Consider the following 24,942-nt stretch of genomic DNA (forward strand, 5'->3'; position numbering starts at 1 on the left):
GAAAGGTGCGGTGTACAACAAACAACCAAGAAAACAAACAAACAAGTACAGATACATTCAAAGTACACCGCCCCCATGCCAAATAATTAAATATCCTACAGCACGGCATTGCCGGGGCGCCTCTGGCGCCCGGCAATACCGCAGTGCACCTCATAGAGGCTGCATTGGGAGGGAGAGGTGTACACTATTTGATTGATTAATTGTATCATTAAAATCAATAAAAGATTATCACAAAATATTTTCTTAATCAATTGGCTAATAGCATAACTAAACCACTCGTGCTTCATCCGAAGATGGATCTTTTAGAAATTTAATTAAATAAGTCATTAATAAAAAATTAAATAATTAATTGATTAATCAATAAATAATTAATCGATTAAATGATTCATCAATAAATCAAAAATATCCTTGATAGCCACATCACTTGGTCACTGTCATGTCCAAATATTAGCTTCCCCGGTCAAAAGGTGCCTGAGATATTGGCCAAATGAGAAAGAAAATAAATAAATGATTAATAATGAAAATAAATATATAATAATCATTATAAAATTAAATTATTAATCAATTCGGTCACAGAACACATAGACCACCACCATTTCATCAGAATCTGTAACTTAAAAAAAAATAAAAAATTTTTAGTCATTAATTAAATAATTAAATAATTAATCGATTAATTGATTAATCAATAAATCAAAAATATCCTTGATAGCCACATCACTTGGTCACTCATGTCCAAATATTACCTTGTGAGCTCAAAAGGTGCCTGAGATATTGGCCAAATGAGAAAGATAATTATGAAAAGAAATAAATAATAATTATTAAAACAATTAAATTATTAATCAATTCGGTTATAGAACACATAAACCACCACAATTTCATCAGAATCTGTAACTTTGAAAAAAATTTTTTTTTGTCATTAATCGAATAATTAAATAATTAATCGATTAATCGATTCATTGATCAATTAATAACTCAAACATAGCCTTTGCAGCCAAATCACCTGGTCATTGGCATGTCCAAATATCAGCTTCCTAACTCAAAAAGTGCCTGAGTTAATGGTCAGAAGAGAAAGTAAATTTGATTAATTAAATAAGTACTTAATTAATCGCTAATAATTAAATAACTCGTCAATTAATTGATTAATCAAAAAACAAAAAATACTGTTTTTGTCAAAGGACTTGCTCATTATTGTGCCGGAATTTTAGCTTCCTAGCTCAAAGGATGGCTGAGATATCGCCCGGACAAACAAACAAACAAGAAAGAAAGAAAACAAGAAAGAAAACAACCAGAGTGAAAACTGAGTACTCCCTTTCAGCGTGCGTCACTGCCGAGCCCCCTTCAGTGCCCAGCAATGACGATTTGCAGCGCCTGGATATGGCATAGGAAAGGTGCGGTGTACAATAATATGCAAACCTGGTGTTGGCTTAATGGATAAGGTATTTGGGTCTTGAGTTTGAGCCCCTGTCGTGCCGTGGAAATAACACCAGGTGGGTTGAATCAGCCTGTCATCCTTCCGAGATTGGCAAAGCGAGTAACACCTTACTGGGGTAAGGGGTGTTGCAAAACATTTTACCTTTTTTCCCCCCCACGAACCCGTTACGGTTGTGCACGCATTCGGGGGAAAAAAAGGTAAAATGTTTTGCAACACCCCTTAATAAGCCATTTGAGTATCCTGTGTCGGAGTGGAGACCCGCACAGGATTGCACTCCTTAGCCAAATGAAATCGCCTCGGAAGCCCTATGTGCCTCACGGCGTGAAAGGAATGGTTATTACGGGAAGCATCCAGTCCCTTAAAAAGAAAGCGATTTTTAATTGCATAATAATAAGTCAGAAGATGGCACAGGATCAAGGTTTAACACATCAATTCTAGAAATTGGGACGAATACCGAAGGCATCCAGTGTAAAACATGCATGCTTGCACGCAAATATTTCTATAAATAAATCACTGCTTGCGTACTCCAAACAGCACCATCAAAAAACAACAGGAAATTAACCTTTAAAAGTCAAGGAAAGCCCTTGTTCTGTGTTGTTGCGTGGGATACTTTCGGAAGCCATAAGTGGCCATATAAGTTACCTAAGCAGATGCTTCAAGATACATTTTCACATTTTGTTCTACATCATCATAAAAGAACGACAGATCAATGAAAATTTGTGAAGTGCAAGCATCTGGAAACTCAAGTGTTGAGGGATATCAAAGGTGAGCGAAGCATTCTGGGTAATTCCAATATGGTGGTGAACAGTACACCAAATGTTGGTGGAAGCATAAAAAAAAGAAAAGAAAAAAAAAATACAGAGAAAAAAAGAGAACTTTCTCATGAATAAAAATGCCAAACCTGCTGAAAATGACAACTTATAAGCAATATCGTTTGATGGTATGTATCACGTAGAAGTATGTTTGATTGGTTCAAAAGGTTATAAATCAGACTATAATTTGAGAAGTGCGGACTTCCTCTCTGGTCGTAGTCAACATGTGGCCCTGAATGGGTTTCTCTCATCTCCCCTTCCTGTTCAGGCTGGAGTTCCAAAAAGGCCGTGTTCTGGGCCCTGTGCTTTTTCTGGTCTTCATCAATGATCTCTCTGACTCTCTAGTCGTAGTCAACATGTGGCCCTGAATGGATTTCTCTCATCTCCTCTTCCTGTTCAGGCTGGAGTTCCCCAAGGCAGTGTTCTGGGCCCTGTGCTTTTTCTGCTCTTCATCAATGATCTCTCTGACTCTCTGGAAAATCCTCTTTATCTCTTTGCTGACGACTCCACTCTCTGCCACTCCATTCCTCATCCCTCAGTTCAGCAGTCTGCAGCCTCCTCACTCTCTGCAGACTGGACAAAATCACAGACTGGTCAAACAAGTGGAACATGTCTTTCGATCCTGACAAATGTCACATTCTTACTATGTCTCTCCGAAAAGACCGACTGGACAACCCTCCCATCTACTTTCTCAACAATCCTCTCCGAGAGCTTCTGTCACTCAAGCTCTTGGGTCTCACTATCTGCCATGTTCTTTCCTGGGAAAACCACATTTCCAAGCTGGCCTCCAAAGCCAGTCGCCGACTAGGCATCCTCCGTCGTGTGAAGTCCTTCCTTGGCACACCTGAGCTCCTCACCACATACAAGACTTTCATCCGCAGCTCAATGGAATGCTGTTCTCCCCTCTGGGCTGGTGCTCCTGCCTCACACCTAGCTCGGCTTCACGCTGTTGAAACCAAAACTTTCAGAATCATTGGAATCTCCCGTGATGAAGCTAACTCCGAGGGCCTTTCACTCACTCACCACAGGCAGGTTTGTGGTCTTTTTGTCTTCGACCGACTCCTCTCTGGCCTCGCTCCTCCAGCTCTGTATGTGCTCTGTCCCCCAAATATTCCGACAGGTCGCAAAAGATCTGCCAGCAATCCTCTTCTTGTGAAACTGCCAAAATCAAGACTCTCTGTTCACCTTCACTCCTTCATTCCTCTTTTCTCCTGCCTCTGGAACAAACTCCCTCACTCTCTTCAATCCCATTCCTGCATCCAGGTCTTTAAAACAGCTGTTCACCACCATCTCTCATCTTCCCCCATCCAAAACCTTGATCTTTTCTACCCCCATTAATTCACCCCAGATCCACTTTTTTGAAATAGCAACTTCTTTCCTGGAAGTCCTAGCAGTGTCCATATGTTTTATACCTCTCCCACCCCCCTCCCCTTTCCCATGCCTCCTCTCCCCAAGCCCTCTCCCTCCCACAGATTTCCCGATGTCCCTGTTCTCTACTGTTGTACTTGTGTTTTGTTTTTTTGTACACAAGATCGAGGCTCGTGAAAGAGCGAACATTAATCACACAGAAAGACAAACCGACACATAAAACATCGGGAGCGGTAGACAAGATGGGGAAAGAGGGGGAAGGACACAAACACAACATTTGAGAGCAGGGACCGAGAGACATGGAGACATCGAGAGATCTGTGGGAGGGAGAGGGCTTTGGGGGGGGGGAGGCACGGGGAGGGGGGGGGGGTGGGAGAGGTATAAAACATATGGACACTGCCAGGACTTCCAGGAAAGAAGTTGGAATTTCAAACAAGGTGGATCTGGCGTGAATTAGCGGGGGTAGAAAAGATCAAGGTTTTGGATGGGGGAAGATAAGAGATGGTGGTGAACAGCTGTTTTGAAGACCTGGAGGGAGGAGTGGGATTGAAGGGAGTGTGGGGGAGTTTGTTCCAGAGGCGGGAGAAAAGAGGAATGAAAGAGTGAAGATGAGCAGAGAGCCGAGATTTTGGCAGTTTAACCATCAGAGGGTTGCTGGCAGATCTTGTGCGACCTGTAGGAATATTTGGGGGACAGAGCACAGAGAGAGCTGGGGGAGCAAGGCCGGAGAGGAGTCGGTAGAAGACAGAAAGACCACCTACCTGCCTGCGGTGCGTGAGTGAAAGGCCCTCAGAGATAGCTTCATCGCGGGAGATTCCAATGATTCTGAAAGCTTTGGTTTCAACAGCGTGAAGCCGAGCTAGGTGTGAGGCAGGAGCACCGGCCCATAGGGGAGAACAGTATTCCATTGAGCTGTGGATGAAAGCCTTGTATGTGGTGTGCCTAGGAAGGACTTCGCACGACGGAGGATGCCCAGTCCGCGACAGGATTTGGAGGCCAGCTTGGAAATGTGGTTTTCCAAGAAAGAGGTGTGCTTCCCCCTCTCTCCCCATCTTGTCTCCTGCTCCCTTTTAACATGTTTTATGTGTCTTTTTTTTTTGTGATTAATGTTAGCTCTTACACGAGCCTCAATCTTGTATACAAAAAAAACAAAAAACAACAACATTGAAGTTTATTTCATGAAATGATCAATTACTTTCATGAATGAATGAATTGTTCAGAATGGAATCCATTTGTAACTCGGGGATTCCCTGCACTGAATTTTCATATTTTATGTTGCTTTTCACACGACCAGACAAGTATGAAACGCTTCATTTTATATCCGTCAATAACTTATCGAATGAGCAGCACACTTCCTTCCTTCTATGTAAATGCAGCATCAGAATGAAGATTACCACACACGGTACCTCATTGTTCGTTTCAAAATGACAGAATGCTGTGCCGTTCGATGAATCAATTGATTAGAGAAGAGATTTAAAATGTATTGATTCACAGCCGCTCAATACCATCATTATTTCATCATTTTTTAAAAATCGGAATCAGCAGCATAATCGGCAGATTATTTTTTCTTTCAATCGGTTATAGTCAAATTTCCTAATCGGCCCAGCACTAACATATATATATATATATATATATATATATATATGTATATAGTGTATGTGTGTATATATCTATATATATATATATATACTGAAACGCAAAAGAAACTTACCACTTGTTTGAAATGTAATAAAATTGTAACAGTTCAAAATAAAACAAACCAACAATTGCTAATTGAAACATTGGCATTTTATTGATGACATGTCAAGTTTTTGACCAAGATACACCATCTCATCAGTTTGTTCTACAGTACAGAACAGCACAGGGTGCAATGTCAGTACCCTTTCAAGAGCGTGTGTGGCCACCATTGTTTTGGATACAGGCAGTGCATCGTCGGCGTATACTGCCTACCAGTCTTTGGATGGATTGCTGCTGGATTCTGTCCCACTCAGTCCTCAATGTCTGAAGCAGCTCTGCCCGTGTCCTGGCCCTGCCAACTACGCGTCTCCCAAGCTCATCCCACAGGTGCTCTATGGGATTCAGGTCAGGGGAGAGCGCAGGCCACTGCATGGTGTTGATGTTCTCGCCTTGGAGAAATGCAGTGGTAAAGCGAGCAGCATGGGGACGAGCGTCGTAATGCTGAAAGGTTCTCAGTTCTGGGTGGTCTAGCAGGAATGGCAGCAGATGAGGTCGCAGGATGTTATCCACATACCGCTGGGCGTTAAGATTCCCATCCACAACCACCAGTGGCGTCCTGTACCGGCCTGATATGGCGGCCCACACTATCACACTTGGGCCACCCCACCTGTTGGCTTGACGCACGCAACAATCGGCATATCGCTCGCCAGTTCTTCTCCAGACACGCTCACGCCCATCAGAACTGTCCACACAGAACCTTGACTCATCGCTGAAAGCGACCTCGTTCCACTGCGCCAAGGTCCACAGCTGATGCTGCTGGTACCATCTCTGTCGGTTGCGGCGATGGGCAGCCGTCATCACGGGACCTCTGTATGGTCTTCTGGCAGTCAGACCATAGTCATGCAGTCGTCTTCGTGCAGTATCATTGGAGATCCGTGGGTTTGCATGCCCCGGAGTTTCTGCCGCAGTGCGGGATGCTGGACGGAATCGATCCCGCAGGTGACTTCGGACCATCTGCCTGTCCTGCCTTGCCATGGTGACTCTTGGCCTCCCTGATCGAGGTCTGTCATCTGCAGAGTTGTAGAGGGTGTCTCTGTCCACCAGGGCCGATATCGTCTGGTGTGAACAGCCAAGGCGACGTGCCACCGCACGGTAGCTCAGTCCACCTTGCAGCATGCCCAGGGCACGCTGCCGTTGATCCCTTGACAATCGTGGCATGTTGATTGAAATGCCCATTTTCCACTGGCCTTTTTAAAGCCAATATCAAGACATCACGTGCAGCTCATTAAAATCATCCCGTACCCCTTGGCTAATCACTGACAGTCAAAACGGCTGTTCAACAGCTGTGCTATGAAGTGACCATTGAAGGTTCAAGTGACCATCCGTGACCGTTTTGTCTGACAGTGAGGACACTATTGTCCACAAATAAGTTCACATATTTACTACACGCAGTGTTATTGTTGATATTTAAAGGTTTCAAAGGTGGTAAGTTTCTTTTGCGTTTCAGTATATACACAAAGAATTAAGTTAAGCACCCCTACACAACGAATTAAGGTAAGCACCCCCTAATATATATTCTTTGTGTATATGTATACATTGGCATATATTCTAAGGTATGTGAGATCAAATAATGATTGGTATGACATTAGCAATTATCCATTGATGAAATTGAGTGATCAAAGTGAAAAAAAGTGATTGGTTGAGTCAGTGATCCGATCACGTGGGTCCTACACACGTTATTGACGCAAAGATCGCTAGAGGTCTTCTCAGAACAATGACTGTACGTTAGAAAACATAAACGTCATCCACACTGTCCGTGATGGACCTATAGCTCCATACTTAAATTGAGGTGAAAATATGCCTAAAATTCCCAAAAAATTTCACCTTAAATTATTCAGAATAAAATATTGAAAACGGCATGATTGTTATGTTTTTATGTGACCATAATATCACTTCTCCAGAAAATATAGCAATATCATGGGTATATTACACTGTTTTGACGACAACAAACTTGTAATGTGCGAGGTTGTAAAAAAACGGGGGGGGTGCTTAACTTAATTCTTTGTGTATATATATATCGATATATATATATCGATTTAATCATTTTATATATATATGTATATATATATATATATATATATATATATATATATATATATATATATATATGTATATATATATATATATATATATGTATATATGTATATATGTATATATATATATGTATATATGTATATATATATATGTATATATGTATATATATATATATATATGTATATATGTATATATATATATGTATATATGTATATATATATATATATAATTTATATATATATATATATATACACAAAGAATTAAGTTAAGCACCCCCCCGTTTTTTTACAACCTCGCACATTACAAGTTTGTTGTCGTCAAAACAGTGTAATATACCCATGATATTGCTATATTTTCTGGAGAAGTGATATGATGGTCACATAAAAACATAACAATCATGCCGTTTTCAATATTTTATTCTGAATAATTTAAGGTGAAATTTTTTGGGAATTTTAGGCATATTTTCACCTCAATTTAAGTATGGAGCTATAGGTCCATCACGGACAGTGTGGATGACGTTTATGTTTTCTAACGTACAGTCATTGTTCTGAGAAGACCTCTAGCGATCTTTGCGTCAATAACGTGTGTAGGACCCACGTGATCGGATCACTGACTCAACCCTACGTCTCATAGACCCTGTAAGCCGTCGTATGCGTTGCTGTGGCAGGTTGTTCCATTCCCGATGTAATGCACGTTCCAATTCATCCAGATTGGCTATTGGAGGGACCATCTTCGCAATTTGTCGTCCCAACATGTCCCAAACGTGCTCGAGGGGGTTCAGGTAAGGACTGTACGCAGGCCAGGGGATGGTTGTCACAGCACCTTGCTCCATCCGATCACGTGGGTCCTACACACGTTATTGACGCAAAGATAGCTAGAGGTCTTCTCAGAACAATGACTGTACGTTAGAAAACATAAACGTCATCCACACTGTCCGTGATGGACCTATAGCTCCATACTTAAATTGAGGTAAAAATATGCCTAAAATTCCCAAAAAATTTCACCTTAAATTATTCAGAATAAAATATTGAAAACGGCATGATTGTTATGTTTTTATGTGACCATAATATCACTTCTCCAGAAAATATAGCAATATCATGGGTATATTACACTGTTTTGACGACAACAAACTTGTAATGTGCGAGGTTGTAAAAAAACGGGGGGGGTGCTTATCTTAATTCTTTGTGTATATATATATATATATATATATATATTTATATATTTATATATATATATATATTTATATATATATATACACAGTGAAACCTTGACTTATGAGTGCACCAACTTACGAGTTTTCCGAGATACGAGCCGTCGCTCGGGCGGTTTTTTGCTTTGTGATGCGAGCCGAGATCTGAGTTACGAGCTTACGCCACCCGCCACTAGGTGGCCCAACGAGCGTTCAGGTCACGTGGTTATCTTGCCGTGCAAGCATCTCTGCCGTATATCGCTTCTGCTTTGTTTTCGCATTTTGGTTATTTTGGAAAATTTCTTAGTTTTAACCATGGGTCCTAAGAAATTGAGTGCCAAGGGCAGTGCTGAGAAGAAGAAGAGGATGATGTGCTTGGATATAAAACACGTAATCGTCGAAAAACATGAGCGAGGTGTGCGTGTTGTCGACTTGGCGAGGCAGTACGATCGTAGTACTTCTACGATATGTACGATTTTGAAGCAGAAGGAGTCGATAAAGGCTATAACGCCAGCCAAGGGCATTAAGATTATTTCAAAGCTCCGGACCTCTGTCCATGAAGAGATGGAGAAGTTGTTGTTTGTGTGGTTGACGGAGAAGCAGCTCGCAGGAGATACCGTGACCGAGAGCATCATCTGCGAGAAGGCATGAGACATTTACGGGGATTTGGTGCAGCAGACGGCGGGAACATCAACGGACGAGGCATCGGAAGAGTCATTCAAAGCCAGTCGGGGATGGTTTGATAATTTTAAGAAGAGGACCGGCATTCACTCCGTCGTCAGGCATGGTGAGGCAGCAAGCTCGGATGTGAAGGCAGCTGAAGATTTTATTATAACTTTTGCCGAACTGATAGAAGCCGAAGGATACATCCCCCAGCAAATCTTCAACTGTGACGAGACAGGGCTCTTCTGGAAAAAGATGCCGAGGAGGACGTATATAACGGCAGAGGAGAAGAGCATGCCAGGCCACAACTTGTTCAGAGTGCCGGCGATAGCTCGCCTTCTCTTTATGGAAGACACGGTGAGATCCTTAACATCCAACAACTAATGGGACGCAAACGGGGCGCCCAGTTTAGCGGTACACACATTGATGAATCACCCTGCCTGTGAAACACTGACATGACAGGTTATAGCTGGGTCGGGATTCAAACCCAGGCTGGACAGTTTAGAGTCAAGTGTGCGTACCTCCAGTCCAGGCCATCCTGCCAACTTGTATGCTGCATTCAGGTGAAATATAAAGCGCGAGATATTTATATATATATATTTCAAAAAAAATTGGTGTGGTTTTTGGGGGGCTGGAACGGATTAATAGCATTTCAATTCATTTTAATGGGGAAATTTAATTTGAGAAACGAGCAAATTGAGTTACGAGCTCGGTCACAGAACGAATTAAACTCGTAAGTCAAGGTTTCACTGCATATGTATGTATATATATATATTAGTGGGGCGGCTTAGCCCAAATATTCAAAAGAATTGTGCATTTTGTGATACAAGCACCAAATTTGGCACACTAGTAGACTATCATCTATCTATAATTCCAGTAATCTCTGTGTGTGTGTGTGTATGTGTGTGTGTATGTGTGTGTGTATGTGTGTGTGTATGTGTGTGTGTCGTTTGTCTGTGACCGCTGTTTCTCGACAACCACGGGTCCGATATACTTGAAACTTGACAGGTATATTGCTGGGGACCCGAGGATGTGCCTTTTCAAGGTTTCATATTAATCGGAGAAGTAGTTACCGAGCTATGGCGATTTATTTACCAAACTCCGCAAGCCGTTCGCTTTGGACCAAACCATTTCATGTAAATAGAGGGGGGGGATTGTCACCGTACTCGCAAGCCGTTCGCTTTGGCTTTGCGAATGGACCAAACCATTTCATGTAAATAGAGGGGGGGGGATATAATTTTAGATATATATATAGTACGGGCATGCCCTAGTATTATGAAAAGATCTGGATATTGGGCCATCTCAGATTCAGAGATTTGATTTTTGCAAGATTTGCAGATTTTGCAAGCTGAGATTGCAACGCCAGGGACGGCCGACTCCTTCCTACGAGCTGCCCACGTCACCCGCACAAGAAGAGCTCATCAAATCACTGCAGCGGCACTGCACATCCTGCAACACCGTGCGTATGAACGCCACTGTATGACATATGCTGATGATGCAGAAGACCTGCCTGAGTTCGAAGACTGGTGTCACCAGAGAGGAGAAGACATTCCCAACTTTCAGTACTGGGCAACTGTGCTGGAACTAGAGATGTTGGTACTGGTCTACGTGCGTTCTCTGCGGCAGGCTTCATTCACGACGTACCTTGATGCCCTGACGGAACTGGTCCCATGGTTCCATGCCTTAGACCACACACACTATGCCAGGTGGGTCCCTGTTCACCTGAGGGACACGGTTGCACTCCCAATGAAGCACCCAGATGTAGCCAGAGAATTCAGGGCTGGCAACTTCACTGTACAGAAGACGAAGAAGGTGTTCTCTTCGATCCCAATCGAATCGAAATCTTGCAAAAATCAAATCTCTGAATCTGAGATGGCCCAATATCCAGATCTTTTCATAATATGATAGTCTACTAGTGTACCAAATTTGGTGCTTGTATCACAAAATGCACAACAGGTTTGCTATGCTGCTACACTATATATATATATATATATATATATATATATATATATGCAAAAGTAGGTATACAGTAAGGATTATACCAGTATTACCAGTATTATAATAGTTTTGAGGGATTTTGAGGGAAATAGTTTTGAGGGACATTTGAGGGATTAATATGTTTATTATTGATATGTTTATTATTGATATGTTATTATTGATATGCTTGTATAATCAATAAAATACGTTTTGTGCGCACGTTTTTTTTCTTCATAACTGTATACCTACTTTTGCAGCCCCCTGTATATATACACAAAGAATTAAGTTAAGCACCCCTACACAACGAATTAAGGTAAGCACCCCCTAATATATATTCTTTGTGTATATGTATACATTGGCATATATTCTAAGGTATGTGAGATCAAATAATGATTGGTATGACATTAGCAAGTATCCATTGATGAAATTGAGTGATCAAAGTGAAAAAAAGTGATTGGTTGAGTCAGTGATCCGATCACGTGGGTCCTACACACGTTATTGACGCAAAGATCGCTAGAGGTCTTCTCAGAACAATGACTGTACGTTAGAAAACATAAACGTCATCCACACTGTCCGTGATGGACCTATAGCTCCATACTTAAATTGAGGTGAAAATATGCCTAAAATTCCCAAAAAATTTCACCTTAAATTATTCAGAATAAAATATTGAAAACGGCATGATTGTTATGTTTTTATGTGACCATAATATCACTTCTCCAGAAAATATAGCAATATCATGGGTATATTACACTGTTTTGACGACAACAAACTTGTAATGCGCGAGGTTGTACAAAAACGGGGGGGGGGGTGCTTAACTTAATTCTTTGTGTATATATATATATATATATATATATATATACATACATACATATATGAAGGAGTCCGGGCTCCAGCATGATACGGACAAAAGGTTAGCAAGGCACAAACTCGTCCGAGAAGATATTTATTCGTAAAACCAAGTCGGGAACACTGTAAAGCCCGTTTATCGGGCTGCCTTATAAAGTAAAACCAAAAACCGAAACCGAAACCGAAAGCCACGCCTCTCAAGCGAGGCGTGCTTCGGTGGTCACGTGATCCACAGGTGTAGCTCATTATACCCGCACGCGCGGCACGCTTTGGCGGTCACGTGACCAGCCACTCTGGCGCCGGGGATCCCCGCCGGTGACGTCACCGGCTGGAGCAAGGAGATTCTGATGCCGGTCTTGCTTGGGGGACCCATGGGTCACTACACACGCCCCCCCAGAATGGACTTGGTCCAGGGAGGTCAACCTGAGGGGGGTCCGGATGACCCGACCGAAACGACCCCTGGCCAGTCGCGGGGGGGGGGGGGGGGGGGTCCGGTGTGGTGGCGGGTGGTCGGACGGGGGGTGCAGGCATGGGGGGGTCCGGTGTGGTGGCGGGTGGTCGGACGGGGGGTGCAGGCATGGGGGGGGTCCGGTGTGGTGGCGGGTGGTCGGATGGGGGGTGCAGGACGGGGGGGGGGGGGGGCGGCCGAGGGGCCGGGCAAGTCCTCGGGGGAGGCTGCCGAGGTTCTTCGCGGGCCTCCCGAGGTTACAGTTCGCGGGTGCAGTGCCGAGAAGGCTCGAGCGGTGCACACGAAAAGCGGGTGAGCCAACCGAGGGGCTGGTCAAGGCCTCGGGGGAGGCTGCCGAGGTTCCTAGCGGGCCTCCCGAGGATGCGGGGCTGGTCAAGGCCTCGGGGGATGCAGTGGACGGGGGGCGGCCGAGGGGCCGGGCAAGTCCTCGGGGGAGGCTGCCGAGGTTCCTCGCGGGCCTCCCGAGGTTGCAGTGCGCGGGGGCAGTGCCGAGAAGGCTCGAGCGGTGCACGCGAAAAGCAGGTGAGCCAACCGAGGGGCTGGTCCAGGCCTCGGGAGAGGCTGCCGAGGTTCCTCGCGGGCCTCCCGAGGATGCGGGGCTGGTCAAGGCCTCGGGGGATGCAGTGGACGGGGGGCGGCTGAGGGGCCGGGCAAGTCCTCCGGGGAGGCTGCCGAGGTTCCTCGCGGGCCTCCCGAGGTTGCAGTGCGCGGGGGCAGTGCCGAGAAGGCTCGAGCGGTGCATGCGAAAAGCGGGTGAGCCAACCGAGGGGCTGGTCCAGGCCTCGGGGGAGGCTGCCGAGGTTCTTCGCGGGCCTCCCGAGGATGCGGGGCTGGTCAAGGCCTCGGGGGATGCAGTGGACGGGGGGCGGCCGAGGGGCCGGGCAAGTCCTCGGGGGAGGCTGCCGAGGTTCCTCGCGGGCCTCCCGAGGTTGCAGTGCGCGGGGGCAGTGCCGAGAAGGCTCGAGCGGTGCACGCGAAAAGCGGGTGAGCCAACCGAGGGGCTGGTCCAGGCCTCGGGGGAGGCTGCCAAGGTTCCTCGTGGGCCTCCCGAGGTTGCAGGGTCGGAGAAGTAGTTGCGGTTGTAGTTGTAGGTGCGCGAGGGTGACGAAGCGGCCGTGCCGCGAACGTCAGTGCGCGCGAAGGTGACGAAGCAGCCGTTCTGCCAACGTCAGTGCGGGCGAAGGTGACGAAGCAGCCGTGCCTTCGGAGGGTCTTGGAATCGCTTTGCCCCTCCGGTCGTAGAGGAGGAGCCGAACGCGGTGCGCGAACCTCATAGTCATGGCCGTCGTTGTTTCCGAAACTCCGGCATTTCGAAACCGCATTCGAAACTGCGCCCGAAGCCGTGCGGGAGAAGCCGGCGTCACCAGCTGAGGTGGCTTCCCTGGCTAGGGCGTGCTTGCCGTGTCCGTTCGTAGCCCCCGCATCCGTGCGGGGGCAGTCGGGGTTGCGTGTTCAAATTCGGGGTCACCAGTGAAGGAGTCCGGGCTCCAGCATGATACGGACAAAAGGTTGGCAAGGCACAAACTCGTCCGAGAAGATATTTATTCGTAAAACCAACTCGGGAACACTGTAAAGCCCGTTTATCGGGCTGCCTTACAAAGCAAAACCGAAACCGAAACCGAAAGCCACGCCTCTCAAGCGAGGCGTGCTTCGGTGGTCACGTGATCCACAGGTGTAGCTCATTATACCCGCACGCGCGGCACGCTTTGGCGGTCACGTGACCAGCCACTCTGGCGCCGGGGATCCCCGCCGGTGACGTCACCGGCTGGAGCAAGGAGATTCTGATGCCGGTCTTGCTTGGGGGACCCATGGGTCGCTACATTTTTATATATATACACATATATATATATATATATATATATATATATATATATATATATATATATATATATATATATATATATATATATATATATATATATATATATATATAATTGTTACAGTTTTTAGAACCTTCACTTTGTAAATTTTAGTAAATGTTCCCTTATAAATGACGGCATTTAATATGGAACATTTTTTTTTCTTGACTTGGGTTCACTTTCTGAACTCGGTATATCAATCTGGTGAGTTTCTTTTACGCTTTGGTGATTTCTTTGTTAAAAGAACCATGTCACTGATTGTCTGTCGCAGCAAGAAGTAAATAACAGGAAAATATCACAGGTGGCGTGACAAAATGTACGGACAGGTACATTTGAAATTGGCTTCACAATTGGGTAAATAAGGGTTGTTGCGTTCTGTATTAGTGGAAAACAACTGCTGCACGTCTACAAAAGTTATTGCCGCTTCCCCTGGAGATGGTCCGTCAACTCGACAATGCTGTTTGTCATTTAGTTGTGGCTTTATGAAATTCCGGCATGAAACAGCGTGCTATTGCTTGGCAGTATGGCATCACTCAAGGTCAGGTGTCAAAGATCCTGAAACGAAATGCTCAGAGGGGTGTCCCTCCTCCAATACCGAGGCCAGGACGTCTTCGCAGAACCACAAGGAGGGATGATCGCCAGCTGCACCGGTTAGTCCGCAGTGGCCATACCAAGTCAGCTAATCGGCTTAGGGCTGAGTGGCAGCAACTGACAAATGTGCAAGTATCCAGAAGGCTAGTCAACCAACGACTGGTTCAAGCAGGCTATCGTGCCAGGCGTCCCCTGAGAAAGCCACGTCTGACCAGACAACACCGTCAGCGCCGATTGCAGTGGACCAGAGAGCACCGTCAATGGCAGCCAGGACACTGGAATCACGTGATCTTCAGTGACGAGTCTAGATTTCTGGTCTGTCGTCAAGATGGCCACGTCCGAGTGCGCAGACAAGTGCATGAAGCCTACAACGAAGATTGTATAGTGCCAAGAGTCCAAGCTGGAGGTGGTGGGGTGACCGTTTGGGCTGCTTTTCATGCAGGGGGCAAAACTGACCTGGTTGTTCTGAATGGAAACCTGAACCAGTTCAAGCACAGGGCCATTCTGGAAGAAACATTGCTTCCATTTGTTCGTGCCGCCTTTCGAGGAAACTTTGTCTTCCAAGATGACAATGCACGGCCTCATCGTGCTCGCATGATCCAACACTTTCTTGCTGACCGTGGTGTAGAGCGTAAGGAGTGGCCTGCCATGTCCCCGGATATGAATCCGATAGAGAACTTGTGGGCAGAATTAACGTGTCAAATCAACAACGTGGACCAGCAGTCTGCCTCTGTGCGGGAATTGCAGCAGGCTATTGTAACTGCATGGCAAGCGATTCCTGTCCAAACCTTGGCAAATCTCGTGAACAGCATGCCTCAACGTGTACGTGCTCTCCTGAATGCTAGTGGGGGTTACAAGAAGTACTGAACTGTAATTTTACTGTCTATAATCCCAGTCGTAATTTAACTTTTGTTTTTGTTAAAAAAAGGTTTTGGCTAATGTGCAAAATAAAGAGATACTTCTGGAAAACGCACAGAAGTTTAACACAGTACTGTCCGTGAATTGAGTTCGATATCAGTTTACATCACTTTCAAGGATCAATTTATTTGTTTTGAAATGTCAAATGTGGTTTTTGTTTCTGTTAAAGGTCACATTAACAAAATCTAGAATAATTTCAACATAATTCCAATGAACATTTGGTTCTAAGTCATCTTGAAAAGTAAGTTAACCCCCACAAAAAAAAAAATTCCATATTAAATGCCAAGTCTGTATATTGTTACGGGGCCCTCTGTGATCCCCTGGTCTCGGTAACCTCCGAAACCCGAGAGGAACCCCGGCAGAAAGATATATATGTTATTCCATGTCACAATCAAACACTAATGAAACCATCCAGGGAACCACCAAAGGAAACAATCCAAATCCATAAGGAAACCACACCCTTGGTTGGCAATGAACAAATATTATATTAAAAGCACATAAAAAGAACCATACAACAATGGGGCAATCAGCCCTACAATCAAATCTTAAAACGGTAACCTAGCTCAAACTCATGGCACCCCCAGGGACTTAAACCAAGCCCTCTCAATGTCTCTGGAACACAATGGTGCTCCCGGCGAAGAGGCGATGGCGATGAGGCGGGTAAGGAGATGTAGGTAAGGCGGGGACCGTCACGTGGTCCCAGCCAACCCCAATTGGCGGTGTAAAGAGGATTCCCAAAGACGCTATCCCAAACGTGCACATACACCGTGCAGTCACGAACCGCACCGTATTCTTCAAAGGCCGCTGTCGCGCACACAGATCCTTGGCAAACCACCGGGGGCGGGACCAGCGGACGCGACGAACCATGGGTCCGCGAACGACGCGCGAGGCCCCGAAATGGCGGTCGGTTCTTCCTCGGGCCGCAGCCGCTAGGCGAAGATTCTCCGGAATCTCCCACCTGTACCTGGCTTCGCAGGCTTTTCCCCGACACCAGCGATATCCACGATCGCACGAGATTCCTTTCCAAGACTCAAAGTTCCCTCTCCATGGACGCTCGACCATGCTGGGTGCGGAGCTGTTACCAAAAACACCTCGTTTCACCTCCACCTCACGCGCTCTTCTTCTTCACTCCACCTCTTCCGGTGCGCTATCCGATTTCCGGCATCATTTTTGTCATGAGCGCTTTAAAACCTTTTACCCACAATAACCCTTACTGAGAACCAACAATAATAATAATACCAACAATAATTAGGGCCGAATCCGTAACACTTCCCCCCCCTCAAGAAAGAAAGTTTGAACACAGTGAAAACTTTCTTTGTTGGCAAATTCTTGAAACCAACACAAGTAATCAATGTTTCCCCAAAAATAAAGCAACAAAACATCGAACAACTTACAGAGATTTCCAAAGTTAATTCACTCTGGACAAAGCATTAGCAATGACATTGTCCCTGCCCTGTACATGTTCAATTTCCAAGTTACCCCTGCAAAGCCAAACTCCATCTCATGAACCTCTGATTTTTACTTTTACTTTCTTTTGAATGAAGGTTAAGGGGTTGATCAAAAATCCCAAGTCAAGCAAATTGATAGCACTTTTCCTGGGAGGCCGAGCTGAGGGCCAGGTTCCATGGTGGTTGGGTGGTGAGGCCTGGACATATTCACTACCTGGACGCCTTTAGGAACGTGGAGTTCACGGTTAGTCCGTGTTGGAAAGTTCACCACATGGACGCCTTTAGGAACGTGGAGTTCATGGTTAATCCGTGTCGGAAAGTTCACTACATGGACACCTTTAGGAACGTGGCATTCACGGTTAATCCGTGTAGGAATCTTGGCTCGGCTGCTCCTCAGCATTCAGTGCTTCCACTCTTTCTAACTTTCCTAACCATCACGGTTGGACCACTTGTCACTGTAGTCACATGAATGGCGGTCTCCTTCTCGGCCACTGCTCTGATAATCCTTCCTTCGGGAGCTGCCATAACTCTGGAAGCCTCCATAATAATATCGATTGCGGCCACCACCACTACTACTCCGTGGTCCTCCTCTGTAGCCCCCTCGACCCCTAGGAAATGCCTTCCCTACTGTGATGGTCCGACCATCCAACTCCTTGCTATTCAGATCCTTTTCTGCAACTCTGGCGTCCTTTGAGTTTTCAAACGTGACAAAGCCAAACCCTCTTGACTTGTGTGTCTCCCTGTCTTTTATCAGCAGCACTTCCAAAAGCGGTCCATATTTGCTGAAGGCAGACTCCAGAACCTCTTCCTTTGTTTTGAAGTTCAGTCCCCCTACAAAGAGCTTGCCAATATTGCCTTCATCCCTGACGTGCGTGTGCCGACACTTAGTTTCAGGGTATTTCCTCTTCTCTTCAGGGCGCTTCCTACTAGGCTTTTCAGCAAACATCGGGTTACCAGAAACTTGACCCCCGGCCAAATCATTCCCGATAATAAAAGATACTCCTTCTACAGGAACAGTGGCTTGTAAACCGACAGTGACCAGTCCTGACACCAAATCGGACTCCAAATGGATGACATGAAGTGGAGCACTAACACAACCACCAATCCCCTGTAAACGAACACTATCACCAGTTGCCGTCTCCTCTGACAATGGCAAGATGCCTTCAAGCATTAAAGATTGATGTGCTCCTGTGTCCCTCAATACCCGAACAGGTCTCCGGTTAGTCGAGGCTCCCTCCAGTGACACAAACCCCTCTGAAATAAATGGTTGGTAACCCTTTTGCGGGCGATTTCTCACAATGGTCATTGCATTTGGAGTCGTACTAGTCGAACTTCGCTCCTGATTTTCCTTTCCCAGAGCATAACAGTTGGACATGAAGTGTCCAGGTTTATGGCAAAAAGTGCAAGTAGGCCCGAAGGAGAACCTCGTGGTCTGCCAAGGCATTGGGGCAGCGGTCTGAGTCGAGACCCCGGACGATAGGTCTGTCTTGGAACCGCAGTCTTCTGATTTCTAGAAGTCATGGTGTCAGAGTGGTCCTCATTTTCATCTCGAGGCCGCCCCCATGGATTTTCATTCTCCGCCCCTGATGTACCATAGCTCCCCTGGCTAGGTCTGGGCGAGAAGTTCGGTTTGTGGAACCCCATCCTGTGTGTTAAGGCATAGTCATCTGCCATGGTTGCTGCCTCATACAGCTTTGGTACTTTCCTTACCTCCAGATGAACTTTAATGTCCTCGTAGACACACTGTTGGAATTCCTCCACCAGGATCAATTGTCGCAATAGTTCGAAGTCTTTTCCAACTCCTTTTGAATCACACCGCCTATCAAACATGGTCTCTTTCAATCTGGCAAACTCCACATGGGTCTCACTCTCCCTCCTCCTGGCACTCCGGAATTTTTGCCGGTAAGCTTCCGGGACCAATTCATAGGCTTTGAGAATGTGTTTCTTCAATACCTCGTAATCTGCACATTGGTCAATCGGTAAAGCCGAATAAATCTCTTGAGCTTTACCCACCAGAACACTTTGCACTAGTATGGACCAGTACTCCTCAGGCCAGTTTAACAGTCGAGCCACTTTCTCAAAGTGTGGAAAAAAACTTGGCTACCTCCTTTTCATTGAAGGGTGGAACCAGCCTCACATGTCTGCCAACATCCCAGGTGTTCTGACTAGGTGTCGAACCAGTCGGCATGGATGGTACCTCTCCCCGTTCTTTCATTACATCCAGCTCCTTGAGTCTAATTCTCTGCTGAAGGGCCATTTCACGATCCCTTAACTCCCTTTCGGCTTTTCTCTCCTCTGTTTTTTTCTCCTCTAACCTTTCCTGGAGTTCTCTTTCAACTCTCCTTTCCTCTGCTTGTTTCTCTTCTCTTCTCTCTTCTGCTTTCCTTTCCTCTGCTTTTAATCTTTCCTGGAGTTCTCGTTCCACTCTCCTTTCCTCTGCTTTTTTGTCTTCTAACCTTTCCTGGAGTTCTCGTTCCTCTGCTTTTAATCTTTCCTGGAGTTCTCGTTCCACTCTCCTTTCCTCTGCTTGTTTCTCTTCTCTTCTATCTTCTGCTTTCCTTTCCTCTGCTTTTTCCCTTTCCTGGCTCTGTAATTGCATCTCCAGTTTCCGGAGCTCCACATTTTCTTGCTCCTCTGGTAACCAATCCCAGGCTACCTCTTCCCATGTTCCTAATCCCACCACAGATTGTATCACCACTGTCTGCATCTCTGCCTTCTTCATATTAGTTCGGACCTCCATGCTAAAATGTTTGGCCAATTTCCAGAGGTCCGATTTTACTAACGCTTTGAACTGTGCTTCACTAGGGGTCACTGCAAACTTCTCTGCGTCAAACTCCATGGTGACTATTGTTAACACCTGTTAACCTTCACACAAGAAATGTAAAAAAAAACAATAAAAATTTTTTTTTTTTTTTTTTGGGAAACATTTGGGAATGTTGGAACAAGTTCCAAATTTGGGAATTCTGGGAATGTTAGGGAATTCTTTCCCGGACGAAATTTAGGAAATTTTATATCCCGGACGCAGACCCAATTTCGAGCCCACGAATATCAATTGGATGAGCCCCCAATTTCTGTTACGGGGTCCTCTGTGATCCCCTGGTCTCGGTAACCTCCGAACCCCGAGAATAATCCCGGCAGAAAGATATATATGTTATTCCGTGTCACAATCAAACACTAATGAAACCATCCAGGCAACCACCAAAGGAAACAATCCAAATCAATAAGGAAACCACACCCTTGGTTGGCAATGAACAAATATTATATTAAAAGCACATAAAAAGAACCATACAACAATGGGGCAATCAGCCCTACAATCAAATCTTAAAATGGTAACCTAGCTCAAACTCACGGCACCCCCAGGGACTTAAACCGAGCCCTTCTCAATGTCTATGGATCACAATGGTGCTCCCTGCGAAGAGGCGATGGCGATGAGGCGGGTAAGGAGATGTAGGTAAGGCGGGGACCGTCACGTGGTCCCAGCCAACCCCAATTGGCGGTGGAAAGAGGAATCCCAAAGACGCTATCCCAAACGTGCACGTGCACATACACCGTGCAGTCACGAACCGCACCGTATTCTTCAAAGGCCGCTGTCGTGCACACACATCCTCGGCAAACCACCGGAGGGCGGGACCAGTGGACGCGACTAACCAAGGGTCCGCGAACGACGCGTGAGGTCCCCGAAATGGCGGTCGGTTCTTCTTCGGGCCGCAGCCGCTAGGCGAAGATTCTCCGGAATCTCCTACCTGTACCTGGCTTCGCAGGCTTTTCCCCGACACCAGCGATATCCACAATCGCACGAGATTCTTTTCCAAGACTCAAAGTTCCCTCTCCATGGACGCTCGACCACCCTGGGTGCAGAGCTGTTACCAAAAACGCCTAGTTTCACCTCCGCCTCATGCGCTCTTCTTCTTCGCTCCACCTCTTCCGGTGCCCTATCCGATTTTCGGCATCATTTTTGTCATGAGCGCTTTTAAACCTTTTAACCACAATAACCCTTACTGAGAACCAACAATAATAATAATACCAACAATAATTAGGGCCGAATCCACAACAATATATATATATATATATATATATATATATATATATATATATATATATATATATATATATATATATATATATATATGTAGATATATATATATATATATATATATGTAGATATATATATATATATATATATATATATATATATATATATATATATATATATATATATATATATATATATATATATATATATATATACACATACATACACACACACAGTAAAACTTCCTCCAACGCAGCTTCCTCGAACATGGTTTCCAATTTACATGCTGAATTAAATGCGTCAAAACCTCCCCAACGAGAGGGTGTGTTTTGCATTTATGCGATCGTGGCTGGTGTTTTCCCAAAGATTGATATTACTCTTATTCCTTGTTACTGTACTGTACTTTACTTAACCCTTGTCCACACAAGGGAGGTCTTCTTAGGCTAAATATAAGGCTAACAAGCATTACACCTAGATCCCCCGTCGGGGAAGTGATGTGAGTTGACAAAGTGGAAGACGCAGAAAACATGCTATGATATGATATTGTTGCGGTTCTGAGAAAGTGGACATATTTGATTAATAAAGGTTTAAGGTTTTGCCCCCATAGTTAGTCCACATGCAACACAAAGGTCACCTTAGAACGTTAGTTATTTCTTAGTATATGTGAGATAAGGACATTTCCAATAGTGATACCTGCGTTGTGTAAAGAAATAAATAAGAGTAGGCCCCGTTCATTTTACGGCCCACCCTCCAAATCTACCTCGTTGGGCAGCACCAATCCCGCGCCCCGATTCGGCTAATGCACCTTGCTCGCCAGCAGCGTTCGCTGCTCTTGGGTTTTTGCTCAAACCAGCCCAAATGCCACGAGGTAAGGCCTGAAAAGGGGGCAGAGCGCGAGGTCGGGGGTGTGGCCACGTCAAGCAGACATCAAGGGCGGAGCCGGTAAGACCCCAACAACCAACCAGGGCTCAGTGGGCATGGCCTAAGTGGCGTGGTCAGTGCGCGTCGGGCACATTCGAGAGGGTTCGCTGGGCGGCGATATATAACCATGAGCACAAAGCCCTTCCACAGGCCTGTGCGGAGAGGACTCGTGATAAGGACTGTGCAGAGAGGACTGAAGGAATCGCGCTTGGCTTTGTAAGAGAACTTATGCGGTTTATGAGGACTTGAGGATATTCGCGCATTACAAAAGACTGGGGAGTATATGCGCTTTACAAAGGACTTGCACGATTGCGCTTTGATCAAGAGGACTGTCACGTTTGGCATTGATTGCAAGAACTCGTTGGGGGTTTGGCTTTGAGGCTTGCTGAGACCGCCAGTATAACCACCAGCCAGTTCGTTTATTACGTACGCAGCTAAGCCGTGGAATAACCGCCCAGCCTAGTTCACCTCTCCCGATATAATTGTCCGATCCGCGCCAACGACACGCGGAGAGCTTGCCCGCCGTCTACCATCTGCTTCGTGGTACGAGTAGGGGACCGGAGCGAGCTGTGGACGCCATCTTTGGACCCTCGACCCGACCATCTACAACCCCCGTGTGAGACAGAGTCTGAGTCTGAGTGCGAACGGGCCAGGGTCCAGGGATAAGTTAAGACTGTCATAAGGCTGCCCTGTGTATCTGCTTCTTCTTCTTCACTGTACATTGCTTCTTCCTCTTCATTGTACAAAGTGTAATAAATTCCTTGTTCTTCCTGTTTCCTCTTAATTCGACCGTTTTCGTGATTTCTTAATTGGGTAAGCGTGGCACGATCACAACCGCTCAAATCGGGTTTAGTACCTGTTAACGGCCCGAATCGCGGCTCGCTATCGCACGGCGTGTCCACTAAAACCGTGGTTCGGGTGGGGTTATTTCCTTGCTTCCTGGGAGGCGCTGGTAATTAGGTAATAGGACTAATTCGACCTACCACCCTATTCAGCGCTGACAGGAAGGAATGTGATAGCCCCGGATCGCGTCGGCTAGATAAAAGACAAGGGGATTCATCCCCCCTTGGTAAGGGGAAGGCCGACGTTTGGAGATCCGCAACAATATTTCGCTCACAAGGTTCAGACATACATGGAGGCGGCCATCTTGGATTTTGATGTGGCGACCCAATTTTCAATAGCGTTCTTCCTTATGCCTAGATACACCCACACACCAGATTAGAAGTTGGTACTTCGCTTATTTTTCAAGATATTCCGCTCACAAGGTTCAGACATACATGACGGCGGCCATCTTGGATTTTGACGTGGCGACCCAATTTTCAATAGCGTTCTTCCTTATGCATAGATACACCCACACAGCAGATTAGAAGTTGGTACTTCGCTTATTTTTCAAGATATTTCGTTCACAGGGTTCGGACATATATATGGTGGCGGCCATCTTGGATTTGGACGTGGCGACCCAATTTTCAATAGCGTTCTTCCCCATGCCTAGATACACCCACACACCAGATTAGAAGTTGGTACTTCGCTTATTTTTCAAGATATTTCGTTCACAGGGTTCGGACATATATATGGTGGCGGCCATCTTGGATTTGGACGTGGCGACCCAATTTTCAACACCGTTCTTCCTCATGCCTAGATACACCCACACACCAGATTAGAAGTTGGTACTTTGCTTATTTTTCAAGATATTCCGCTCACAAGGTTCAGACATACATGGCGGCGGCCATGTTGGATTTTGACTTGGCGACCCAATTTTAAACAGGGTTCTTCCTTATGCCTAGATACACCCACACACCACATTAGAAGTTGGTACTTCGCTTATTTTTCAAGATATTCCGCTCACAAGGTTCAGACATACATGGCATCAGACATACATGGCGGCGGCCATCTTGGATTTTGATGTGGCGACCCAATTTTCAATAGCGTTCTTCCTTATGCCTAGATACACCCACACACCAGATTAGAAGTTGGTACTTCGCTTATTTTTCAAGATATTCCGCTCAAGGTTCAGACATACATGGCGGCGGCCATCTTGAATTTTGACGTGGCGACCCAATTTTCAATAGCGTTCTTCCTTATGCATAGATACACCCACACACCAGATTAGAAGTTAGTAGTTCGTTTATTTTTCAAGATATTTCGCTCACAATGTTCAGACATATATATGGTGGCGGCCATCTTGGATTTTGACGTGGCGACCCAATTTTCAATGAGATTCTTCCTCATGCCTCGATACACCCACACACCAGATTAGAATTTTGGTACTTCGCTTATTTTTAAAGATATTTCGTTCACAGGGTTGACATATATATGGTGGCGGCCATCTTAGATTTTGACGTGGCGACCCAATTTTCAATAGCATTCTTCCTTGTGCCTAGATACACCCACAGACCAGATTAGAAGTTGGTACTTCGCTTATTTTTCAAGATATTTCGCTCACAAGGTTCAGACATATATATGGTGGTGGCCATCTTGTATTTTGACATGGCGACCCAATTTTCAATAGCGTTCTTCCTTGTACCTAGATACACCCACACACCAGATTAGAAGTTGGTACTTCACTTATTTTTCAAGATATTCAGCTCACAAGGTTTAGACATACATGGCGGCGGCCATGTTGGATTTTGACGTGGCGACCCAAT

At 45.6% G+C, this 24,942-nt stretch overlaps 2 protein-coding genes across 3 annotated transcripts in view; both read right to left on the bottom strand.

The window, feature by feature from the left end:
* Positions 1-24,942, bottom strand: part of C2CD5 (C2 calcium dependent domain containing 5) — a 232,229-nt gene that overhangs the window by 35,148 nt on the left and 172,139 nt on the right. The gene's annotated exons all lie outside the window — the stretch shown is intronic.
* Positions 14,553-20,518, bottom strand: LOC144891167 (uncharacterized). Its single transcript, XM_078773532.1, has 2 exons — positions 20,454-20,518; positions 14,553-16,229 (listed from the first exon to the last, which is right to left on the bottom strand). The coding sequence occupies exon 2, from the start codon at positions 15,560-15,562 to the stop codon at positions 15,122-15,124; it is 441 nt and encodes a 146-aa protein (XP_078629658.1). The 5' UTR covers positions 15,563-16,229; positions 20,454-20,518; the 3' UTR covers positions 14,553-15,121.

Source organism: Myxine glutinosa, chromosome 3 (assembly GCF_964187855.1).
Source record: "Myxine glutinosa chromosome 3, kmMyxGlut1.1, whole genome shotgun sequence".
Classification (NCBI taxonomy): Eukaryota; Metazoa; Chordata; class Myxini; order Myxiniformes; family Myxinidae; genus Myxine; species Myxine glutinosa.

Bases quoted from the DNA above. Each gene is read 5' to 3' on its own strand.
- LOC144891167 (XM_078773532.1), bottom strand. From the start codon at position 15,562: ATGAGGCCGTGCATTGTCATCTTGGAAGACAAAGTTTCCTCGAAAGGC.